The sequence below is a fragment of the Echiichthys vipera genome (genome assembly GCF_963691815.1).
Source record: "Echiichthys vipera genome assembly, chromosome: 15".
NCBI lineage: Eukaryota > Metazoa > Chordata > Actinopteri > Perciformes > Trachinidae > Echiichthys > Echiichthys vipera.
Window position 1 is genome coordinate 25,937,903 of NC_139840.1, and position 21,178 is coordinate 25,959,080.

Below are 21,178 nucleotides of genomic sequence, written 5' to 3' on the forward strand. Positions count from 1 at the left end.
AATACATCAGCGTACACACACACACACACACACACACACACACACGCCTCCAGAGGATATTGAGCTTGATGACTGCTTAATGTTTCTTGGGCCAAGTTCCCACTACAACACTTTCAAAGTCGTCAGTTTGCCTCGCCGTTCAAACTAAACAACTCGCCGTCTTGAAGAGGAAGTTGTTTTCACGCTTCCTGCAGCAGGGTCCATCTGCAGCTGCACACGTCCATACAGCTGCCCCCTTCCCCTTGTTTCTCCTCAACCCACGTCTTTCGCTCCCATTGGCTCTCGGAGTCCCCCCGACAGCTCCATGTATTTAGCTTCTAGATATCTGGAGTTAGTCTGCGAGCAACCAGCGGTGAAAATCAGGGCTGAAGTCGAGTGATGGGAACATGGCAATAACTGTTGAAGCTGAACCCGTCGGTCCCGCTCCTGCATCCACAAACTACCGCGGATGTTTCGGGAATGCGGCCGCGGATGTTTCGGGAATGCGGCCGTGTTCAAAGTGTTGTTTGATGAAAGTATTTTAAAAAATGTACCAAAAAAAAAAAAAAAGCACCTTAAGCAAAAGACCGTTTCAGTGTAAGACTTAAAAATCCTTAACTTTTATATCTAAATAAGCTCACGTGCTGATACTTCCGACCCTTCGCATGGCATCACGTTTCTTCACCTTCTCAGTAAGACTACTTCTGTCTCATGTATCCCCGTGTTCCTGCCCTTTAACTCACAAACCTCCCCACGTCCATCCAAGTCGCACCCCCGTAGCCTCTCCCGTGAGGGACTGTCACCCTGAGCTGCGGCTTTTTAGAGACAGACACACAGACGGCGGCTTCTTTCTCTCGCGCACGTGATATTTCCTGGTCGTGCGAAGAGTCCTCCCACTACCTGGTGCGTTTTCGAATCCTCTCTGTGACACCCGCTAACTTTTATTCGCACACAAACACACTGAGACACGGGCAAAGGTGCACACAGCGAAGCACACACATGCTTGTTGGTGTGCATGCACACACGCGCACACAGAATTCAACACGTATAGCATAACAAACACAAACACACAATAAGCACCCTAAAATAAAAGCGGTATGCTTTTCATAGAAGCATTTGTTTGTGAATGAAATTGACTCTTTATTGTATTTTGGTGGTCTATGAGCTGTGTCGGTGTGTTGTTCCCGTCATTGTCTGACATTTTCATCTTCACCCGGCCTCCTTCTCGTCTGTTTCCTCACCCTGTCGTTTGGTTCCGACAGCAATACGGCGATCAGAGTCGGGAACGCCTCCCGTTACGTGACGGAGACAGAGAACGGCCACAGAGTTAAAGCGGGTTGTTAAGAGAGATCGCAGGAGGAAGCGTCGTTTAAAGGGAATAATGTTTTATCCATGGCAAATCTGAAGTTGGCATTTTCTTTGCGACTCATCCGTTCACTAGAGAAGAGTCTAGCAGAGCGAACTGCACCGTAGGTTTCTAGTTATCCCGTGTCTCTAACTTATATTTTACTCCACGTTTTTAGTGTAAATAGATGGACGTAAATAGCTTTTTAAATGCGTTTTTGTTTTGTATAGTAGGATATCACTGGATATGCAGAAAAATATAAAAAATTCTCAAAGGTTAAAAAAAAAAGAAAGAAAGATTATAAATTATCTTATCTCACTGGACAGCAGGAACTGCCCAGTTTCAAAAGGCCATGAATGCAACAGTATTTCAGCAAGGCAGGAACCGAGAGCGGCCTGCAGATGCTTCAGTGGGACCATCCGGTGGTGTCGCAGCACACGCAGTCATAAAGAAAATCAAAATCCATGGTAGAACATGAGTTTTTCTGGTAACTTTATATTAAAGTCCTTTTAAAAGTGTTAATTAAAAACACTAAGGGCATTATAAGGCCTTATAATATGCTTATTAACATTATTATGTGTTAATAAGATAATAAAAGTGTTACACTCACAGACGTTTATTGTTAGATTATAAGCATTTACACAAAACACATTATTGTGCATTTATTTACTGTTAACTACGCACTTATTAACAGTTAATTCTGCTTTTGGGGCTATCAAGTACGATAAGAATTATAAGAATTATGAACATTTAGTAGTTAACTGCTTATTAATGTAAAATAATGTGTTTCTCACAAGTGCTTATAAGTGTTTTCTATTTAAATAAACACATAATAAAGTTAATAAGCGTCATGTAAATACTTCTCAGGCCATTATTGCCCACTAACTAACATTAAAAGGACCTTAGTATAAAGTGTTTACCATTTTTCGAACTTGTTAAATGTTTCGTAATGGGGTCTGTTTGCATTATTGTAGGAAAATAACTTAAATTCAGCTAAATGCATTTTGGATTCTACTAAAAACAACACTGTAACACTGTGATGTGACTTTGATTTACCGAGCAAAACCCATTTGTTTGTTATATGTCACAGCAGAGAAACGAGTAGCAGCCATCTTTAATGGAGAAAACCCACTGTAATCTACTCACTGTAACTCTATGCATTGTGCATTTTGTGGGGTGTTGCCGTAGTTGTCAGATGTGTGACGTGTTACTACTGCGTCCATCCTGTAGAGAGCGCTGCTTAGCCTCTAGAACACTGATAGTCTGGCTCTGAGACTCTGAAACCTCTCATCACTATTAGAGAAGCTTCAGTCCAGTTATGGCCACACTATATTATTGTACCCGGAACACTAAACGCTATCAAAATCATATTAATAATGTACAGCTCCCCTTTAAAATCTCAAAGTCTCACGCTCGGGCACTTTGAACACATGCTTGTTCATCTCTTGATGCACTGAAGTGATATATAAGTATCTTGGTAAAACAATGTCAGCCGTGTAACTTTACATGTGTGCTTTTATTGGGAGCAAAAACAGTGTTGGTAGTTAGATAAAGTTATGATAATCAAAGAGTCGACAATAAAGACTACAGGCAACTTAAAAGCATAGTTCATATCGTACTGTTCCCTCCTAAATCACTCCCATGAGATGCCTAAAAAGTAAAAAAAAACATGACATGTGTGGATCATATGTGAGAGTAGATAATGTGAATCTGTCTTCGGGAATAGAAGAACAAAAAGGGTTGAAAGCACTTTGATGGATGTAGACGGTGGTTTGTGCTTATAACAGGAATGAGTTATAGTCTTAACGTGTGTTGGAACAGTGTAAAAGTATGTTCCCGTATGAGAGGATGACCTGATGTTTGTGTATCTCGAATGACACATTGGGACCCCTTTATCTTGGTTAGCTTAGTGGATTTTAGCTTTTGGTCGTCGGTGTTGTGCTATTGGCTCTGATGGTTTAACACTCAACTCTCCAGTCTGCCCTCATGTTGTTCCTGTCAACATTCACTGGTTCTTACTTTATGACCAAGCTGCAAAAACACATTTCCTAAGTCAGTCAAAGGACCATAGTGAACTTTGAGGAGCTTTATTTGATATGTTCTGAGAGGACTAGCATCAGAGCTACCTCTGCTTTGTCTTGGATTAATTGTCACGCATTAAGCATACAGCATGTTAAGTAATTGTAAGTTATTGTTGTTATCCTGAAGCAGCGATAACATGCATTTTTAGTAAGTTTTAAAGAGAAGCATCCAAACTTGTAAAACGCACATAATGTTCAAAATGCTGCACTTTGCATGGTAACAATTCCTGTCTTATCTGAGGACGGGAATTTAGCCGCTACAGAACTGTCCTAACTGAAGAAGTTAGCATGGCATAGACCCGGTCCACCATTAAAAATAACTGCCAAAAAAATCGCAGCAGCACTGTTGTTAGGTCTGTAAAACAGTGACAAGCGTGGTACCCAGCAGAACCTCGGTTCCTGCGGTCCTGTGTTCCCCGGTCAGTTATTTTTTGCCACAATCAATGCCGAATTCACCGGCAAATAGGCCTATGTAGACCCTAACACTACCCCCTAACCCTAACCGTAACCCCTCACCTAAGAAAAAGCCGAGTTAAATCCGCGAAGGCAGAGGCTTATGTGACCAGGGAATGTAGGGATGACCCCCCGGTTGTATATATTGCTATGTAAAAGGGAGTTAGCTTAATGTCACATCACCAACGTTAGCCAGGTTTCTCCATATTTCTGTGCTAACGTTAGAGAAGGAGAAGTAGGTTGGTTGCTGACATATTTTTAAGATTTCATGAGTTAGCGCTTTTCAGAAAAGATCGAGGCTAACTCTTCTTGATATAGGCTAGCTATGTGTTAGTTAATGTTTCGCTAACATTAGCTAACAGGAAAGGGGAAAATTTGGCTGGTTCCGCTACGTACCAAGTTTGCTCAGTTTAGGATGACAATGTATCTTTGATATTTGATGATTTTGAAGATTTATTGTGACTTTAAATAAGAATCTGGTCGATTTGGGGGGCGCTATTAGCTAAAAGCGGGTATTTTGTTTGGTATCAGCGGGTATCTTGCGGTTGATGAGTATCGACAAATAGCTGTACATAAATGACGATGTGTTTGAGGTCTTTTAGAAGCAGTACATCCACTAGTTTACTTGATAAATATCAATTGAATCAATTTTTTTGAAAATAAATAGTGCTAACTGCCTCAAAAAATCTAGCATGGGTCAGTTTCTACTTTACATACTGTATGCTATAGCAACAGCACGTAAAGCTCTACAATAAAGGTAATTATGGTTCCATTAAAGTTAAGGTTTAATCAATATCAGGGTCAGGTTAAAGACTAGATTGATGCATTTAGTACTTTGTAGTTTTATACACTATCTATGGTAGTAACCAGTATTTGTGGACTACATGATAACTCTGCAGCTTGGACATAAGGTAATACCCAGATTCACTCTGATGTCCGTTTGACTCCCCGGTTATAGCGCTTGAACACTACCCTTCCTCTAGTATCTCACTCTGTCCCTTGTATATAGTTTCCACCATGTTTTTATCACTCCAGAATTAACTCAAATAAATAAAAATTATTGAGAAAAAAAACACAAAAAAATTTACCTCCAAACAGGGTGTTTGTGGATGTTGACAGGTGAGCTTTCACGTTCATAAACCCGTTACCGTAAATGGTGTTATTAAACGTTTGAAAGTGTAAGAAAAAGGAAAAGTGTACTTTTTCTTTCTGCCTTTTTTCCCCGCAAAGAAAAGGGCTGCTGAAGTTTCAAGAATGTTTTTAAAAATGTATTAAAGATGCAAGATTATGAATACATGTATGAGCTTCGTCTCTGTTCTGTTTTTGGAAGATAGATCACGTGGAAACACTTATTTACCAAATTTTGACGTGCAGGAAGGGGAGCCAGTGTGTGTGTCGTGTACGGTGTGATCCAATGTACGACACAACGAGCGTTACAGACGGGGTGAAAAAAAACTGTAACAGAACAACACTTTTCACGATTAGGTCATAAAAACATAAAGAAGCAAGGTGACCGGTTTGAAACGCACAACTGTAACACCTGACACACACTGATCAGCCCTTTCTCTCACCTTTACCGCCACTTCCCCCCTCCCGTTAGACTAACAAAACTTAGTCTTATGGCATGTGGTAGAATGTAACGTTCTGTATTAGACAGCTCTTCTATAAACACCTTGACATACCTACCAACACGGGGCTGAATCAAAGGGATGTCGCACCAAATTATCCAACAAAAAGCTGAAAATAAGAGAAGAATTTGGACGATTAAAAAGCGTAGGATAAATCAATGAATGCTGAGCTCAGACATACAGTAAGTTTGAACTTGAAATGTCCTCCTGAGAGAGATAATTGCCTGGGAAAATGTTTTATTAGGAATAAAAGGGAGTGTTGGTAGATATGCACCTGGAGCCCGTTGCTGTGTCTCCCGCCTACAGAACCCTCACTGTACTGAAAAGTAGCTTTTCTCTACTTTACCACTAATACTTTACGTTTGTTTATTAAGGAGAGCACAAAAATAGAAGTCTGTACTGATTTGTACATGATAAATAATGCATTGGTTTTGTTTTTGGTGTTAGCTACATGTTCAAATCTGCCGTCACGGTCAAAATAATCTACTTTTCAGTACCGTGGAGTGGATCCACTGTAGTGTGTGTGTGTGTGTGCTGTTTTATTCTGTATTGGGCACAACACCATAGCAAGAGCATGCAGAAGACAACAAACAAACAAACAAACTGCTGGTTGTTATAGAGGCATCTGTCCTGTTAGATAGAGCTCATCTCCCCCCTTCAATTCTGAATATTTGGTATGAAAGAGATGTTCATTGTGATTCATTGTTAACCAGTGATGTGAATATTAATCATGAAATAAAAAGATGAGCAAAAGATCCGGGTGTCCAAGTGTGTCTTTTCTTCTACATTCATTTTACTAATGTAGTGACATGTATTCATCTTTATCTAATACTGTGGTTGACATTTATAAACCAGTACTACACCATAATCAGCAGGTAACCCATCTATATATATAAGTTTTGTATGACTTTTAAGGTATAGTAGTTTTCAAGATTCAAGAAGCTTTATTTATCCCGAGAGTGTCCATACAAAGATGGGAAAGGGTCAGAGTAACAACAAGCATATAAACATAAATCAAATCAAAATAAAGCTAACGTCAGATAAATAAAAACAATTAACTAAATGTGACAGAGTGCAACAGACATTGTGGTTAAACGCAGGTTTATACAATATACAACAATACGCAGCGTGCAGTGATAACAGTGTTAAAGTGTAGCAGCGTTTCTTACTGAACTAAGTTACAGTACAACTCAATAAAGTGATGCAGAGATGATATGAAGAAGAATTCCTTTATTTGTGCCGCAATGGGGAAATTCAATTTTACACACACAGGCCCGAAATACACACACATGCACAGACAGGACCTATATACATGCAGCTAATGGAGAGATGTTAGAGCGAGGGGGCTGCCAGTGGACCGGCGCCCCAAGCAGTTGGGGGTTCGGTGCCTTGCTCAACAGCAAGTCAGCAGTACCCAGGAGATGAACTGGCACCTCTCCCGCCACCAGTCCACACTCCATTCATGGTCCACACAGGGACTCGAACCAGCAACCCTCCGGTTCCCAGCCAAGTTACCTATGGACTGAGCTACTGCCACCCAAGTGATATAAAGTGATGCAGTGATGATATAAAATGATATAAAGTGATGCAGTGATGATATAAAATGAAATAAAGTGATATAGTGATGATATAAAGTGATGCAGAGATTATATAAAGTGATGCAGTGATGATATAAAATGATATAAAGCGATGCAGTGATGATATAAAATGATATAAAGCGATGCAGTGATGATATAAAGTGATGCAGTGATGATATAACATGATATGAAGTGATGCAGTGATGATATAAAGTGAAATAAAGTGATATAGTGATGATATAAAGTGATGCAGTGATGATATAAAATGAAATAAAGTGATATAGTGATGATATAAAGTGATGTAGTGATGATATAAAGTGATGCAGTGATGATATAAAATGAAATAAAGTGATGCAGTGATGATATAAAATGATATAAAGCGATGCAGTGATGATATAAAGTGATGCAGTGATGATATAACATGATATAAAGTGATGCAGTGATGATATAAAGTGATGCAGTGATGATATAACATGATATAAAGCGATGCAGTGATGATATAAAGTGATGCAGTGATGATATAAAATGATATAAAGCGATGCAGTGATGATATAAAGTGATGCAGTGATGATATAACATGATATAAAGTGATGCAGTGATGATATAAAGTGATATCAAGTGATGAAGTGGTGATATAAAGTGACATTTTCTCAGGACATAGTGTCTCCACTGTTCCTTACCTGACCAGGGGGAGATGAATTATACAGTTTGAAGAAAAGACTTCCTCCGGCTTTCAGTGTTGCACCGGGGGAGGATGAGTCTGTGGCTGAAGGTGCTTCTGCTGGAGGTCAGCAGATGGTGGAGAGGGTGAGAGTTGTTGTCCAGGATGCTGTGCAGTTTAGACGGCATCCTCCTCTCAGACACCGCCACCAAAGAGTCCAGCTGGACCCCCAGGACGGATCCAGCCTTCCTGATGATCTTACTGATCCTCTTGGCGTCTGCTGCCCTCAGTCTGCTGCCCCAGCACACAACAGCACAGAAGATGGCACTGGCTTCTTTGCTTGGTGACAGGTCTGTGTCTTAGGGCCACTGTGAAAATGGAACTGCAGGTGTTAAACTGCTCTTTAATTGGATAATAGCAGTGGTGGAAAGTAACTAAGTACACCTACTTAAGTACAGTATTTTGCTGCTTTATACTTCTACTCCCAAAAAACCCCCAAAAGGATTAATTTATGCATATCTTGTAATTTTATAACAAATTAGGTAAATCCTTGTATGTGTTTATGACTTTGTATTATTGTACTAATGTCCTGTACATAAGTTTGTTGTTGTTTGTGTTTTTGTACATGAGTTTGTTGTTGTTTGTGTTTTAGTACATGAGTTTGTTGTTGTTTGTGTTCTTTTTGTACATGAGTTTGGTGTTGTTTGTGTTGTTTTTGTACATGAGTTTGGTGTTGTTTGTGTTTTTGTACATGAGTTTGTTGTTGTTTGTGTTTTTGTACATGAGTTTGTTGTTGTTTGTGTTCTTTTTGTACATGAGTTTGGTGTTGTTTGTGTTATTTTTGTACATGATTGTGTTGTTTGTGTTTTTGTACATGAGTTTGTTGTTGTTTGTGTTTTTGAACATGAGTTGTTGTTGTTTGTGTTTTTGTACATGAGTTTGTTGTTGTTTGTGTTGTTTTTGTACATGAGTTTGTTGTTGTTTGTGTTTGTGTACATGAGTTTGGTGTTGTTTGTGTTTTTGTACATGAGTTTGTTGTTGTTTGTGTTCTTTTTGTACATGAGTTTGGTGTTGTTTGTGTTTTTGTACATGAGTTTGTTGTTGTTTGTGTTGTTTTTGTACACAAGTTTGTTATTGTTTGTGTTTTTGTACATGAGTTTGTTGTTGTTAGTGTTGTTTTTGTACACAAGTTTGTTGTTGTTTGTGTTGTTTTTGTGCCACCATTTTAACCGTTTGAATGTACGAAAAACCGTTAAATAGTAGTAAAATATGCGAGAGTTCAGGGGTCCGTTTCACAAAGCAGGTTCAACAAACTCTGAGTCTAACCCTGAACTCTGAGTTGATCTACTCTGAGATAGGAAACTCTGAGTTTTCGGTACCAGAGCAGCAGAATTGCGTTGGTTTGAACAACTCAGAATAGTTTGACCTGGGGTCCGTTTCACAAAGCAGGTTAAAAAAACTCTGAGTTTAACCCTGAACTCTGAGTTGATCTACTCTGAGATAGGAAACTCTGAGTTTTCGGTTCCAGAACAGCAGATTTGCGTTAGGTTGATCAACTCAGAGTAGTTTGACCTGGAGTTAAGCGCGTGCACCACAAGTAAAAAAAGACAGCATCAATGGAGCCCTGATTCGACGAGTCACCATGGCAACGGGGAAGCGGAGGTACGCTACCACTGGAATTGGAAATATTAATGCGCTCATACGGTGAGTTTGAGCAGGTTTACACCGCTGCAGCAGCAAAAGAGAGGGAGACGTGCGGGAGAACATTGCTGCTCGGGTCAGTGCATAAGTTTAAATGTAGTCCTGTTGCAATCACAGTAATATCACAGGGGAAACTGCTTGAGTGGGAGCCTATTAATTTATTTAATTTAAGTGCAACCCCGCGGGGGAGAAGCGCACTTTGCAGCAACTTAAGATGAAACATAAAAACATACAGGTATTCAAACAGGTAAAACATCGGCACAATCTCATGGTGACGCCTCATTTTGAGCATGCTTTACATGGTAAAGTAAATATTACCGTAAGCAAAAAAACGCAGCGCAACACACAATATCTGCTGTGATATAAGAGCATTACTGGTTGTTAATGTTGGAAATGTAAGGAGGGATGAGATGGACTGTGACATGAAACGGTGTTGTGTCGTATTCAGCCCCTGCCGTGAAATAGACCCCCTCGCATTATAGGTGATATTCTGGATCAGAAGGCTGTATAGGAGTAGTTTATATACCGGTAACCCAACTAAAAGCACACACTTTTGAACCTATGAATTGCAAGAAAAGCTGGGATTATATTTAGGAAACGCTAAGTCAAATACATTCAACTTGCTCAAAAGATCCATTTCATTCATTTTGTAATTATGGCTGCAGTATATTAAGGACGTCTATGCGCGGTCTGATAATCATCTCCCGACGAATATTTAATTCTCTGCGCAGTAATGCGTCACCTTCATCCACGGGATCGTTATCAAAAGGACACGCCATGGTAGTGAAATAGTTGTCACCTAATATAACTTCTAATGTCTGATTTTTGCAATGATTTTCTGAAAAAACAGACGGAACTATACTACGCCAAAACTCGCGTGCTGACTGAATGAATGAGGAAATCAAACACCGTGTGTGGCTGAAAGAGGGCGGAGACTGAGAGAAACTCAAGGTTTTCTGAGAAAAACCTGGTCCCGACCAGGTTAGTTTCAGAGAGCATGTTACCATGGTAACTGACCGAGAGGTTAAGTTACCTCTCTTTGTGAAACAGGCTAGAGTTACCCCTCTTTCTCTGGTTTGAGTTACCTCCCTTTGTGAAACGGAAAACTCAGAGTTTCCCTCATTTCAGGGTTAACAGACTCAGAGTTTTCACTAAACCTGCTTTGTGAAACAGGCCCCTGGAGTTAAGCGCGTGCACCACAAGTAAAAAAAGACAGCATCAATGGAGCCCTGATTCGACGAGGCACCATGGCAACGGGGAAGCGGAGGGCTACGCTACAACTGCAACTGTAAATATTAATGCGCTCATACGGAGAGTTTGAGCAGGTTTTTCACCGTAAGTGTAACACCGCTGCAGCAGCAAAAGAGAGGGAGACGGTGGGGGAGAACATTTCTGCTCGGGTCAGTGCGTAAGTTTAAATGTAGTCCTTTGCAATCACAATAATATCACAGGGGGAACTGCTTGAGTGGGAGCCTATTAATTTAATTTAATTTAGGTGCTTCACACGGGGGAGAAGCGCACTTGGCAGCAGCTTAAGATGAAACATAAAAACATTGTTCAAACAGGTAAAACATCGGCACAATCTCATGGTGACGCCTCATTTTGAGCATGTTTTACATTATAAAGTAAATATTACCGTAAGTGGCTGTTTTAAATGTTGTATAAAAAACTCCCATTTGCAAAAAAACGCAGCGCAACACACAATATCTGCTGGGATATAAGAGCATTACTGGTTGTTAATGTTGGAAATGTAAGGACGGATGAGATGGACTGTGACGTGAAATGGTGTTGTGCCGTATTCAGCACCCCTGCCGTGAAATGCACCCCCTCGCATTATAGATGATATTCTGGATCAGAAGGCTGTTGTTTCCACCTATAGGAGTAGTTTATATACCGGTAACCCAATTAAAAGCACACACTTCTGAACCTATGAATTGCAAGAAAAGCTGGGATTATATTTAGGAAAAGCTGAGTCAAATACATTCAACTTGCTCAAAAGATCTATTTAATTAATTTTGTAATTATGGCTGCAGTTTATTAAGGACGTCTGATAATCATCTCCCGACGAATATTTAATTCTCTGTGCAGTAATGCGTCACCTTCATCCACGGGATCATTATCAAAAGGACATGCCATGGTAGTGAAATAGTCACCCCCTAATATAACTTCTAATGTCTGATTTTTGCAATGATTTTCTGAAAAAACAGACGACAGAACTATACTACGCCAAAACGTGGCTGAAAGAGGGCGGAGACAGAGAGAAACTCGAGGTTTGATGAGAAAAACCTGGTCCCGACCATGTTACCATGGTAACTGACCGAGAGTTTAAGTTACCTCTCTTTGTGAAACAGGCTAGAGTTACCCCTCTTTCTCTGGTTTGAGTTACCTCCCTTTGCGAAACGGAAAACTCGGAGTTTCCATCATTTCAGGGTTAACAGACTCAGAGTTTTCACTAAACCTGCTTTGTGAAACGGGCCCGAGGCTGCTAGCTAGATTGCTATACGTTAGAGACCGCGAACGTCTGTTTATTTAGCAATACATTGACGGTATTGCATTAAAATATAAAGCGACAGGCACCTGCTTGTACTTCACACGGGTATATAACACATTTTAATATAAACAGCAGAGTCCGGAGACAACATTTGGTGAGTTTTTTTTGGTTAAACATTTAGTTTTAGGGGAAACAACTGACATTAGCGTTAAAGTCAGTTAACTACTTCCTGCGTAGTATGGAAAAGTATTTGCTTAATGTAAATAACTTACAGATTTGGATAATATATGAAAAAAGGGAAAATGTTTGTGTTGTTTCCAGACTATTATCTCACTTTCCAAAATAAAATATATGAATATATACAAACCAAAGCGAGTTTACTAACACAAAGCAACACAGCCGACCTGAAAATGACGTGAAACTAATCAAGCTAGCTGCAGAATGGTGTCGGTGTCGTCTACATTTATGATTTATTGTTGTTTATCAATATTTTATTTATTAAGTACTCCATCTAAAGCCAATGAAGCACAGACTTGTGTTTGTTTTCGTGGTTCCTGGTAATTTGTTCATTCCTACTGTTACTGTCTAATGTTACAAGCACACAATTGCACTCTTTTAGCATTTAGCTTGAATAAGATTAATGTCTTTTGGAGTTCATTCACTTATATGAACAACAAAATTTGTCTTGTACTTGGCCACATAATGACATACATAGTCAGAATTTAACATACATGTTAAAAGTTGGATTTATAACCATTTATTTACATAATACTCATCTAAATTGGTATTCAGATGTTTAATATTGACTGAAAAATCATCAGAGAAGTCTGGAAAAGTCTGGAATCTTGAAATGGTCATTATGCAGAATGGCCTGTTTCTAAGTTGTGATATGAGGACTATACCACCATGTCTGAAATGGGTACCCTTGCTTCTCCCCTTGTCCTTGCCTTCTGGCACAGCGTTGTATCCTTGAGCACAAAGATAACCTGTGAAATTCCTGATAGCTGCTTTCACCGACACTGATGAGTTAGTGGACAGCTTCGGGTCAGCTGATGACGCACAGCAGAGGACTGCAGTGTTTACATGGAGAGGAGCAGCAACAGGTGATTAAGCAGAAGACAGCCAATCATTTACTGTGCAGCCATCTGAAACAGGGAACAACAATATAACCTACTGTAAATCAGGACTCAAACCATAAGCCTTATTGACTTAATATAAAATAAAATAATATACGAGTTTGACATGAAACCTTTTCAGACGTCCTTGAGAGACGATGTATCTTCCATGGCAAAACTATTGTGTATTTTGATGTTAGTTATTCTAGCTTTTAGTCCAGTGAAAATTGTGATCTTATTCCAGTTACAACCTGTTAAGACTATTATTTTAAAATGAAATATCTGTGCTCATTCACATTTGTTTGTTCTACTGTGAGACACCCACCCACACTTTCTCATCTGAGATCCTGAGGTGGTTTTTCTGGGTCTGATTAAGCTAAATTGAAATTGATCCTTGTTTTTTTTTTATGAAGGGTAAGACATTGTATCTAGTATTGTTTTTGTGGTTTTCTTGCAGTCACCGGGAAGGAAGGGTGAACTGGGAGGAAGGTCAGCACCATGGACAGGGACCTTTCCCACTTCTGCCACAGAGAGGCACAGCTGAAGAAGTGGAGTTAATGGAGCCCCAGACTCTGTAAGTATACGTCCATTAAATTCTTTTCACCAACCGGCTTTAAAGTGTACCACCAAACTAAATTCACACCCCATACACTTTATTTCCAACCTCGAAACATGTGAATTAATCACATCAATGCATGTTACCCGTGCCTAAACAAACATGTAAAAATTATGGTCAGGTCAGGTTCGGCCTGCTTTTCCTGGTGCTTCAAGTCATTTTAAGTGGAAATATAGTGGCAGCTGTTACAGAGCTTCAGCAGCGTCCCCAGACAGACATTTGGACAGAAATAGCGTCGGGTTGAGGTTGGGCTACTACTTCCTTGGACGCGGGTCAGAAATATGTGGCCTGAGTTGCACTCTAATGCCCACAGTTGTACAATACTGTTCAGTTTCTGTGTACGTTTCAACAATGACACACTAACATCCTAATTCTGATCCCTGATTCTTCTGCAGTGTAGTATTTTACCTGGGACTTCAAGGGAAAGAACATGTGTTTGTTAGCACTCTGAGACAACAGACGTCAGGCTAACAGACTCATATTCAAACACTAATTCTATCTCGTAGAAAAAAAAATGGAACAATAATCACATCAAGATAATTGCGGCAGCATCCAATTCTCAGATCATTTTTTTAGATGTGGTACAGTACTGACTGTATACTGGCACGCTCTCAAAAGAAACGTACTTACACACCCTGCATACTAATTGGCACCTGAATGAATGCTTCTGTACAAAAGAACGCAAGATTATAGTTTCAGATGGAGCTATAGTACCAATACAGTATAATACAAGGCAGACCTTCCACAGAGGGCTGAAAAGCATTTTAAAATCACGTTGCCCTAAATTTGTTACACGCTAAGATTAACAATTGAGACTTTTCAGGGCTTCGTTATTTATTTTCTGGTCCTCCCAGTCCATCTGTTGTTGTAACTTATAGGCAGCAGACAAGTTCTTTAAGTAGTTGTTTGGACAGAATAGATGTGGTAAAAAGAACGATGTACTGTAGGTTGTCTTTAGGACAGAATGGTGATCCACCAAACGAGTACTAATAACAGCACTTTCACTACAGTTTCAATGTGTTAGAATATATCAGGTATGTTAGCAAAATGTAGATATTTATATCTGATCAGACGCTAAAGGTAGGAGCTAGAAACACTGCAGTATGCTGTTGGTGCAGACGTTCCTTGGCATTGTCGGTGAAGAGGAAATACGGTGAGACATGGATGGAGCAGTGAGGAATGAAACCTTGTTTCAGCTCGTTTCTCAGCTCATGGCTGTCTACAGCTTCTAATGTCCAAACATTCAGTGAAGAAATGTAAAAACTAAAAACAACACACTAGTGTTTGATGTGGCTCTTACCGACTGACAGTGTCCTAAGCATGCACGCCATTCCTAGTTTCAGGTATGAGTAATGAAAAACTACTGTTTGATACGTTGCTTGCCGCGGAAAGGGGAATAAATCATCCACTGGGTCATTCTCCAAGCTCTATTTGTTGTAAGGACGCCTTAGTTCTATTTTTTAGTTAGTTAGTTAGTTTGTTAGTTAGTTAGTTAGTTAGTTAGTTAGTTATAGTGTCTACAGTGAACCGAGGTTTCACTGTAGACATTATTTCAATTGAGTCACTTGTAACTATATAAATATCAACAAGACTTCTGACTGTAGACAAGAACACAGAGGTTTGGTAGGTTTGAGACTTTAAAGAAAGACAATAATGTCATCAGACTCAATGTTCTCATTATTATTACACTGTAAAACGTGATGAGTAAGTTCAGCGTTTAGGTACATGTACGTATTACTTATGTACAGTTCTTAAGGTACTGTACTGAAAGTGTCTAATGGAAATGAATTACATCCATGATAAACGTTCCAAAAAATGTCATTGTCATTCAGTCGCCATGTCCTGATATACCTACACCTTATCAGTGAACCTTGCTTAGCCCAGGTAACAACAGGAAGTTAAGTCATCCACACAGTGGACATACCTAATGTGGACAATATGTTCGCCTTCATTCCAGATTCTGAACTCTTTAACTTAGCTCTTATCTATTCCAGGCGTTAGTGGAGCACTCCGTCCTCCATCAAAGGTCCAATTCTCAGCTGTCCACAGTCCTTGTATCTCTGACTTCTGTAAATCACATGTACACACAAGGCACCTTGTCCCTCTTAAGTTTGACATGTGAGCCAACTGTGGCTTCAGATGAGGTTGCTATTGTTAGAATGCTTGTTATGTACTCAGGGTCACTTGAGGAGGTGTTGAGTATTGGGCCCTGCCTCCATGTGTCCTTCCCTCATCTTACCCTTCACCATTCAGACAGTGAAGTTATTGGTTGGTGCATTTGTGCTCAGATCTGGACAAGACTATAGATTAAAAGTTTTTTCTGCAGATGAAGATTGAATATTGTATCTCGCAGGAAAACACAGGATGAAAAGGTAAGTTTTGAATTGCGTTATATTTTAAGGAATTTTGAGAAATAGTGCATTCTGCATTATCTGAATGTTTTAGGTGATATATGCAAAAACTGCCATTTATTCAAATTAAATATTACATTTTTATGAAATCTTTTCGTAATATGTATAATATTGACAAATGACTTAGCATGGAGTGATTAATACTGTCTAAAGTAGTATGTCTGCTATAGTACTAAACTTATCCCATAGTGAGCTTAATTATAGCTGATAAACTTATAAGTTTATTGTAATGCATTTGGATAATTTGCTTGTATGTAGAAATGTCAATGAATTCTGTAATGTCACGTTTGAAATTACACTAACCTGAAAAACAGCAGAAGTGGCTTTTTTCACGATTTCTCGAACAATTCTTGTTTTACTTTCTGAAAAACCACAGGCTTTTATTGTGAAACTACACACACCTTAGGAATGAGACACCCTCTGCAAGAGTACCTCGGTATTACAGGTGAGCCCATCCGAGAAGTACTGCTACTATTGCAAACAGTGTCTGATGTGTCCATGGCATGATCGTAATAGGTAAAAATTGGACAATTATGTATGACTGATCTATGTGTCTGTCATAATTATAACAAGAACTATGCCGTGGCTGTAATTCCTCTCTATATTGATAAACAGCCAGATCACATAGATTTTCCTGTTTAGCACAATACTGTTTGTTACAAATCGATTTAAACCTGTGTAACCCTTATCACTATGATCTGCAGTTATGATCTGCAGGCTGTTGGGTCCATAAATGTAATTATGGGTAAAGGCCCATCCGTTGCCCAGCATCCAATGAAATCATGCTTTGTAATCAAATTCCAGCAGGACTCTAGTGGTGGTTTTGCTTTTTACCCTACTGCAGCATTGTAGTCGTCCGTCCCCCCAACCCCCCACCCCCCACCCCCCATCAGGGGGGAGTCAAACAGTTTGGTTTTCTTCTGTTTTCACAGTCCTTCACCAGTTCATACAGTTTTATCTTCACATTGTTACATATCTGGTCATGCATGCATGTCTTTTTTGTTTTCAGGGAAACCTGATCTGTACAATGAGATGCTCATGTCATGTATTACCAATACGATCATGTGTTTCATGTGCTGAGAGAGTTTAATTCTGTGTCTTCAGACTGAGATTATATCAAGGTATGCCAAAAACTGACAAATCCGTCTTTTCCCTAAAATTCACACTCAAAGCCCCTCCTATGTGGGAAGCCAACACATGCGGCAGAATTAACAATTCAATTCAATTCAATTCAATTTTATTTATAGTGCCAAATCATAACAAAAGTTATCTCGGGACACTTTACAGAGTAGGTATAGACCACACTATATGAGTTATTTATGATTTACATAGACCCAACAATTCCCCCGTAGAGTACGGTGGCAACGAAAACCTTCCCTATAACAGGCAGGAACGTCAGACAGACCCAGATTCGCCTCCGAGGTTGATGCTAACCCCTTCACTTTACCCAGCAGTCGAGAAGCAAGACATGGGAACTTTACTTGGGTCTTAAGGAGCTGAAGAATGTATTTATGCACAAACTGAAACCTACACTTTAAACTTATTACCAGTTAACATCTTTACTGCTTATTTTTTCTCTGCTAAGATCGGCAACACCTGCCTGTCTGCTCTGAGCACATCCACTCACAGTTACTCTCTCTCTTACTCAACCACGACCACAACATATCTCAATTCTTACAGATTACCACTTAGTGTCCTTGATATAAGATTTGGTTCCAATGTTCTAATTTATGATGAAATTACAAAAAAAGCCAAAACACAGTTTGAGATGCAGATACATTTTATTCTACTGAAAAACTGACATGCTTAGGGAGACACCATCATTCAGAGGTGCCTCGGAAACAAGTATTCATTCCATGAGCTTCACTCCTCATCGTGTCCTTTCTGAAATAAGGGGGGAAAAGAAATCAATATGATTTAAGAGGTTATTTTTAAAATTCTTAAGAATTTGTGAAGCAATGGCACAATGGGATCCTTTAAGTGTTGTAGATCCACTCTCCTACATCATAAACAGAACCTTTGAGTTTTCTGTGTAATCCTGTATACGTTAGAAGAATCTTAATACATCGTTAAAATTTTAGCAGCATTAATGCTGCACTTACTGTAAACATCATTGGTCCTAAAAACGGACACCTATATGTCCAACACAAAAAAAGTATAAAAATAACTGACAATCAATTACTGACCTTTGACCCCACATCACGACTCTTGGCACGTAGCTTGTTGACCTGAGACTCAGCAATGTCAGCTCTTTCTTCAGCTTCATCAAGCTCATGTGTAATCTTACGATACTTAGTAAGATTACTGTTGGCCTGTTCCTCCTGTAAAACAGAAACCATATCCTCATCAGTGTGACATGTATTTCTGCATTTAGAACGTGGCGTATGTAATGAAACATACTTTTAAAAGCAAGAAACCAGCCGGACACAACTGGCTATTGATTATATGTCCTTAGAAAGGTTTCATGCTTTTTTATATACAAGTTTATCTAAAATACTAAGAATACTTACAGCTTCCTCCGTAGCTCTCTTGTAGGATTTGACCTTCAGCTGCAGTTTGTCGACCAAATCTTGCAGACGGGCAAGATTCTTACGATCCTCTTCGGTCTGACAACAGAAAGGAACATCATAATAATTTTGATTTTGAATAGAAATTACACTTTTGTAAATGATGTAAAACTTGCCTGATAGGTCAACTCTTTGATTCGTCTCTCATATTTTCGTATTCCCTTGACGGACTCGCTGGACTTTCTTTGTTCAACCTCTAATTCACTTTCCAGTTCTCTGATCTGTTGAGGGAATGGTTTGAATATTCTTTTGTTTATATATGTGCAGGCTTTTTTTATTATAAGGAAACTTCATTGTTCAATGAAATTGTTAATTTGAAATTATTGAAACTAACCCTGGCCTCAAGCTTCTGAATCTGCTTCTTGCCCCCCTTCATGGCGATCTGTTCAGCTTCATCCAGACGGTGCTGCAGGTCTTTGATGGTTTGCTCCATGTTCTTCTTCATACGCTCCAGGTGAGCGCTGGTGTCCTGCTCTTTCTTCAGCTCCTCTGCCATCATGGCAGCATCAGTAATGGCCTTCTTGGCCTTTTCCTCAGCGTTCCTGCACTCCTGCACTGCTTCCTCCACTTCAGTTTGAAGCTGGGATGTATCAGCTTCCAGCTTCTTCTTTTGGTTTAGCAGACTCGTGTTCTGGTCGAATGCAAAATTTGATTTTACACTTCCTCAGTAAATTGACAATGATTCTGTCACTGTGCAATGACTGCAACATACCTGTGAGTGCAGTAGCTGCACCCTTTCAGAAACGTCAAGCAGCTCTTGCTCAGCGAGTTTGCGTCCTCTCTCAGTTTGCTCCAGAGCAGATCTGAGCTCCTCCACTTCAGCCTGAAGCAGGTTGTTGCGTCTCTCAACAATGGCATTGTTCTCCTTTAGATCATCATTGGCTCGAAGAGAGTCATCAAGCTGGAGCTGAGCGTCCTGGAAAAGTGTGACATTGACATGTGACATTTATTGTGAAACAGGTTAGGTTAAGTGATTAAGTGAAAACATTTTTTAAATAAACTCTATACCTTCAGATGTGCATGGACAGCCTTCAGTTGTTTCTGGGCCTCAGCTGCCTGCCTGTTGGCCTGGCTTAACTGGATCTCCATCTCATTGAGGTCTCCCTCCATCTTCTTCTTCAAACGGAGAGCCTCATTCCTGCTGCGAGTCTCGGCCTCAAGAGAATTCTGAAGAGTATCCACCATTCGCTGTTGGTTTCTCTTTGCTTGATCCATCTCTTCATCCTTCTCGGCCAGCTTGCGCTCAATATCAGCCTTAATCTGGTTGAACTCAAGCTGGATTCTGAGAATCTTTCCTTCCTCATGCTCCAGTGAGGCCTATCATGAAAACACAATATTGAAAATGAAATATATGACTATTAAAACGTATCAAAATATGTTCATAAGGTCCACCTTTAGAACATTGAACATACCTCTGCTTCCTCCAGAGCTGTTTGTATGTCAGACTTCTCTTGTTCCAACTGTTTTCGAATCTTCTCAAGCTCATGGATACTCTTACCACTCTCACCGATTTGCTCAGTGAGGTCAGATATTTCCTCTGAGAAACAAAATGAAACATTATAAAGGGTTTGGTCATTCGAACAAATTCTGCGATAGAGGCGTAAGCTGATGTTGCCCTTACCCTGCAGATTCTTATTCTCTCTCTTCATGGTTTCCAGATGTTCAAGAGATTCTTCATAGGAGTTTTTCAGTTTGAAGAGCTCAGTGCTCAGAGACCTGGCTTCCTTCTGGGAGCCCTCCAGCTCACACTGAGACTCTTCATACTTCTGTTTCCATTCTGCCAAGACCTGAAATATTTATGCTTAAATGTCAGTTATTTTCATCTAAAAGAGCAAAAAATGCCATATGTATTTTAAATTCAACCTTGTCAAAGTTCCTTTGCTTCTTGTCCAGAGCAGCAGCAGCAGCATTAGACCTCTCCACATCCACCATGAGATCTTCAATCTCATTCTGCAGCCTGTGTTTGGTCTTCTCCAGAGATGAACATTTAGCATTCACTGCTTCAACAGCCTCCTCGGCATCCTGCAGGCGCTGAGCCAGCTTCTTTCTGGATTATAATAGAATTTATTCAGGTTTAGTTGCGTTTAAACTTTACTGATTTGTTGAAGTGAAAAAATATTTTACTAACTTGGCCTCCTCCAGTTCCTCGGTTCTCTGGATGGCATCAGTTTCGTACTTAGTTCTCCACTGAGCCACCTCAGAGTTAGCCTTGGAGAGACTGCGCTGCAATTCAGCCTTGGCCTCCTGCTCCTCCTCATACTGCTCCCTGAGCAGGTCACAGTCATGACGAGCAGACTGCACTGCATGGGCCAACGCATTCTTGGCCTGAAATGAAAGCATATCTTGGTGAATCTTTTTGTATCACCACCACTCTGAACCAAGGTGTCACTGGTAATTGGTTGCTACCTTGATTTCTTCCTCAAGTTGTCTTTTAAGGTCTTCAATTATTTGAGTGTAGGACTGTTTTCCTCTGGTTAGTTGAGACACCAGGGAATCCTTTTCCTCAAGCCGCCTTATCAGTTCACCTAATTTTGATGAAAGAATAAAATGAGT

At 39.9% G+C, this 21,178-nt stretch overlaps 1 protein-coding gene across 2 annotated transcripts in view; it reads right to left on the reverse strand.

The window, feature by feature from the left end:
- Nucleotides 1-17,820: 17,820 nt before the first annotated feature.
- The window catches only part of LOC310958277 (myosin-7-like), a 28,591-nt gene continuing 25,233 nt past the window's right edge, over nucleotides 17,821-21,178 (reverse strand). For both annotated transcript variants that reach the window (XM_083929138.1, XM_083929137.1), the window contains exons 28-39: nucleotides 21,032-21,150; nucleotides 20,754-20,950; nucleotides 20,489-20,672; nucleotides 20,247-20,412; nucleotides 20,038-20,162; nucleotides 19,634-19,942; nucleotides 19,338-19,541; nucleotides 18,960-19,256; nucleotides 18,742-18,846; nucleotides 18,569-18,664; nucleotides 18,245-18,379; nucleotides 17,821-17,942 (exon numbers count right to left, since the gene is read on the reverse strand). In XM_083929138.1, coding sequence (XP_083785264.1) covers nucleotides 17,922-17,942; nucleotides 18,245-18,379; nucleotides 18,569-18,664; nucleotides 18,742-18,846; nucleotides 18,960-19,256; nucleotides 19,338-19,541; nucleotides 19,634-19,942; nucleotides 20,038-20,162; nucleotides 20,247-20,412; nucleotides 20,489-20,672; nucleotides 20,754-20,950; nucleotides 21,032-21,150 — 1,958 coding nt within the window. In that variant the 3' untranslated portion in view covers nucleotides 17,821-17,921. The remainder of the gene's footprint in view (nucleotides 17,943-18,244; nucleotides 18,380-18,568; nucleotides 18,665-18,741; nucleotides 18,847-18,959; nucleotides 19,257-19,337; nucleotides 19,542-19,633; nucleotides 19,943-20,037; nucleotides 20,163-20,246; nucleotides 20,413-20,488; nucleotides 20,673-20,753; nucleotides 20,951-21,031; nucleotides 21,151-21,178) is intronic.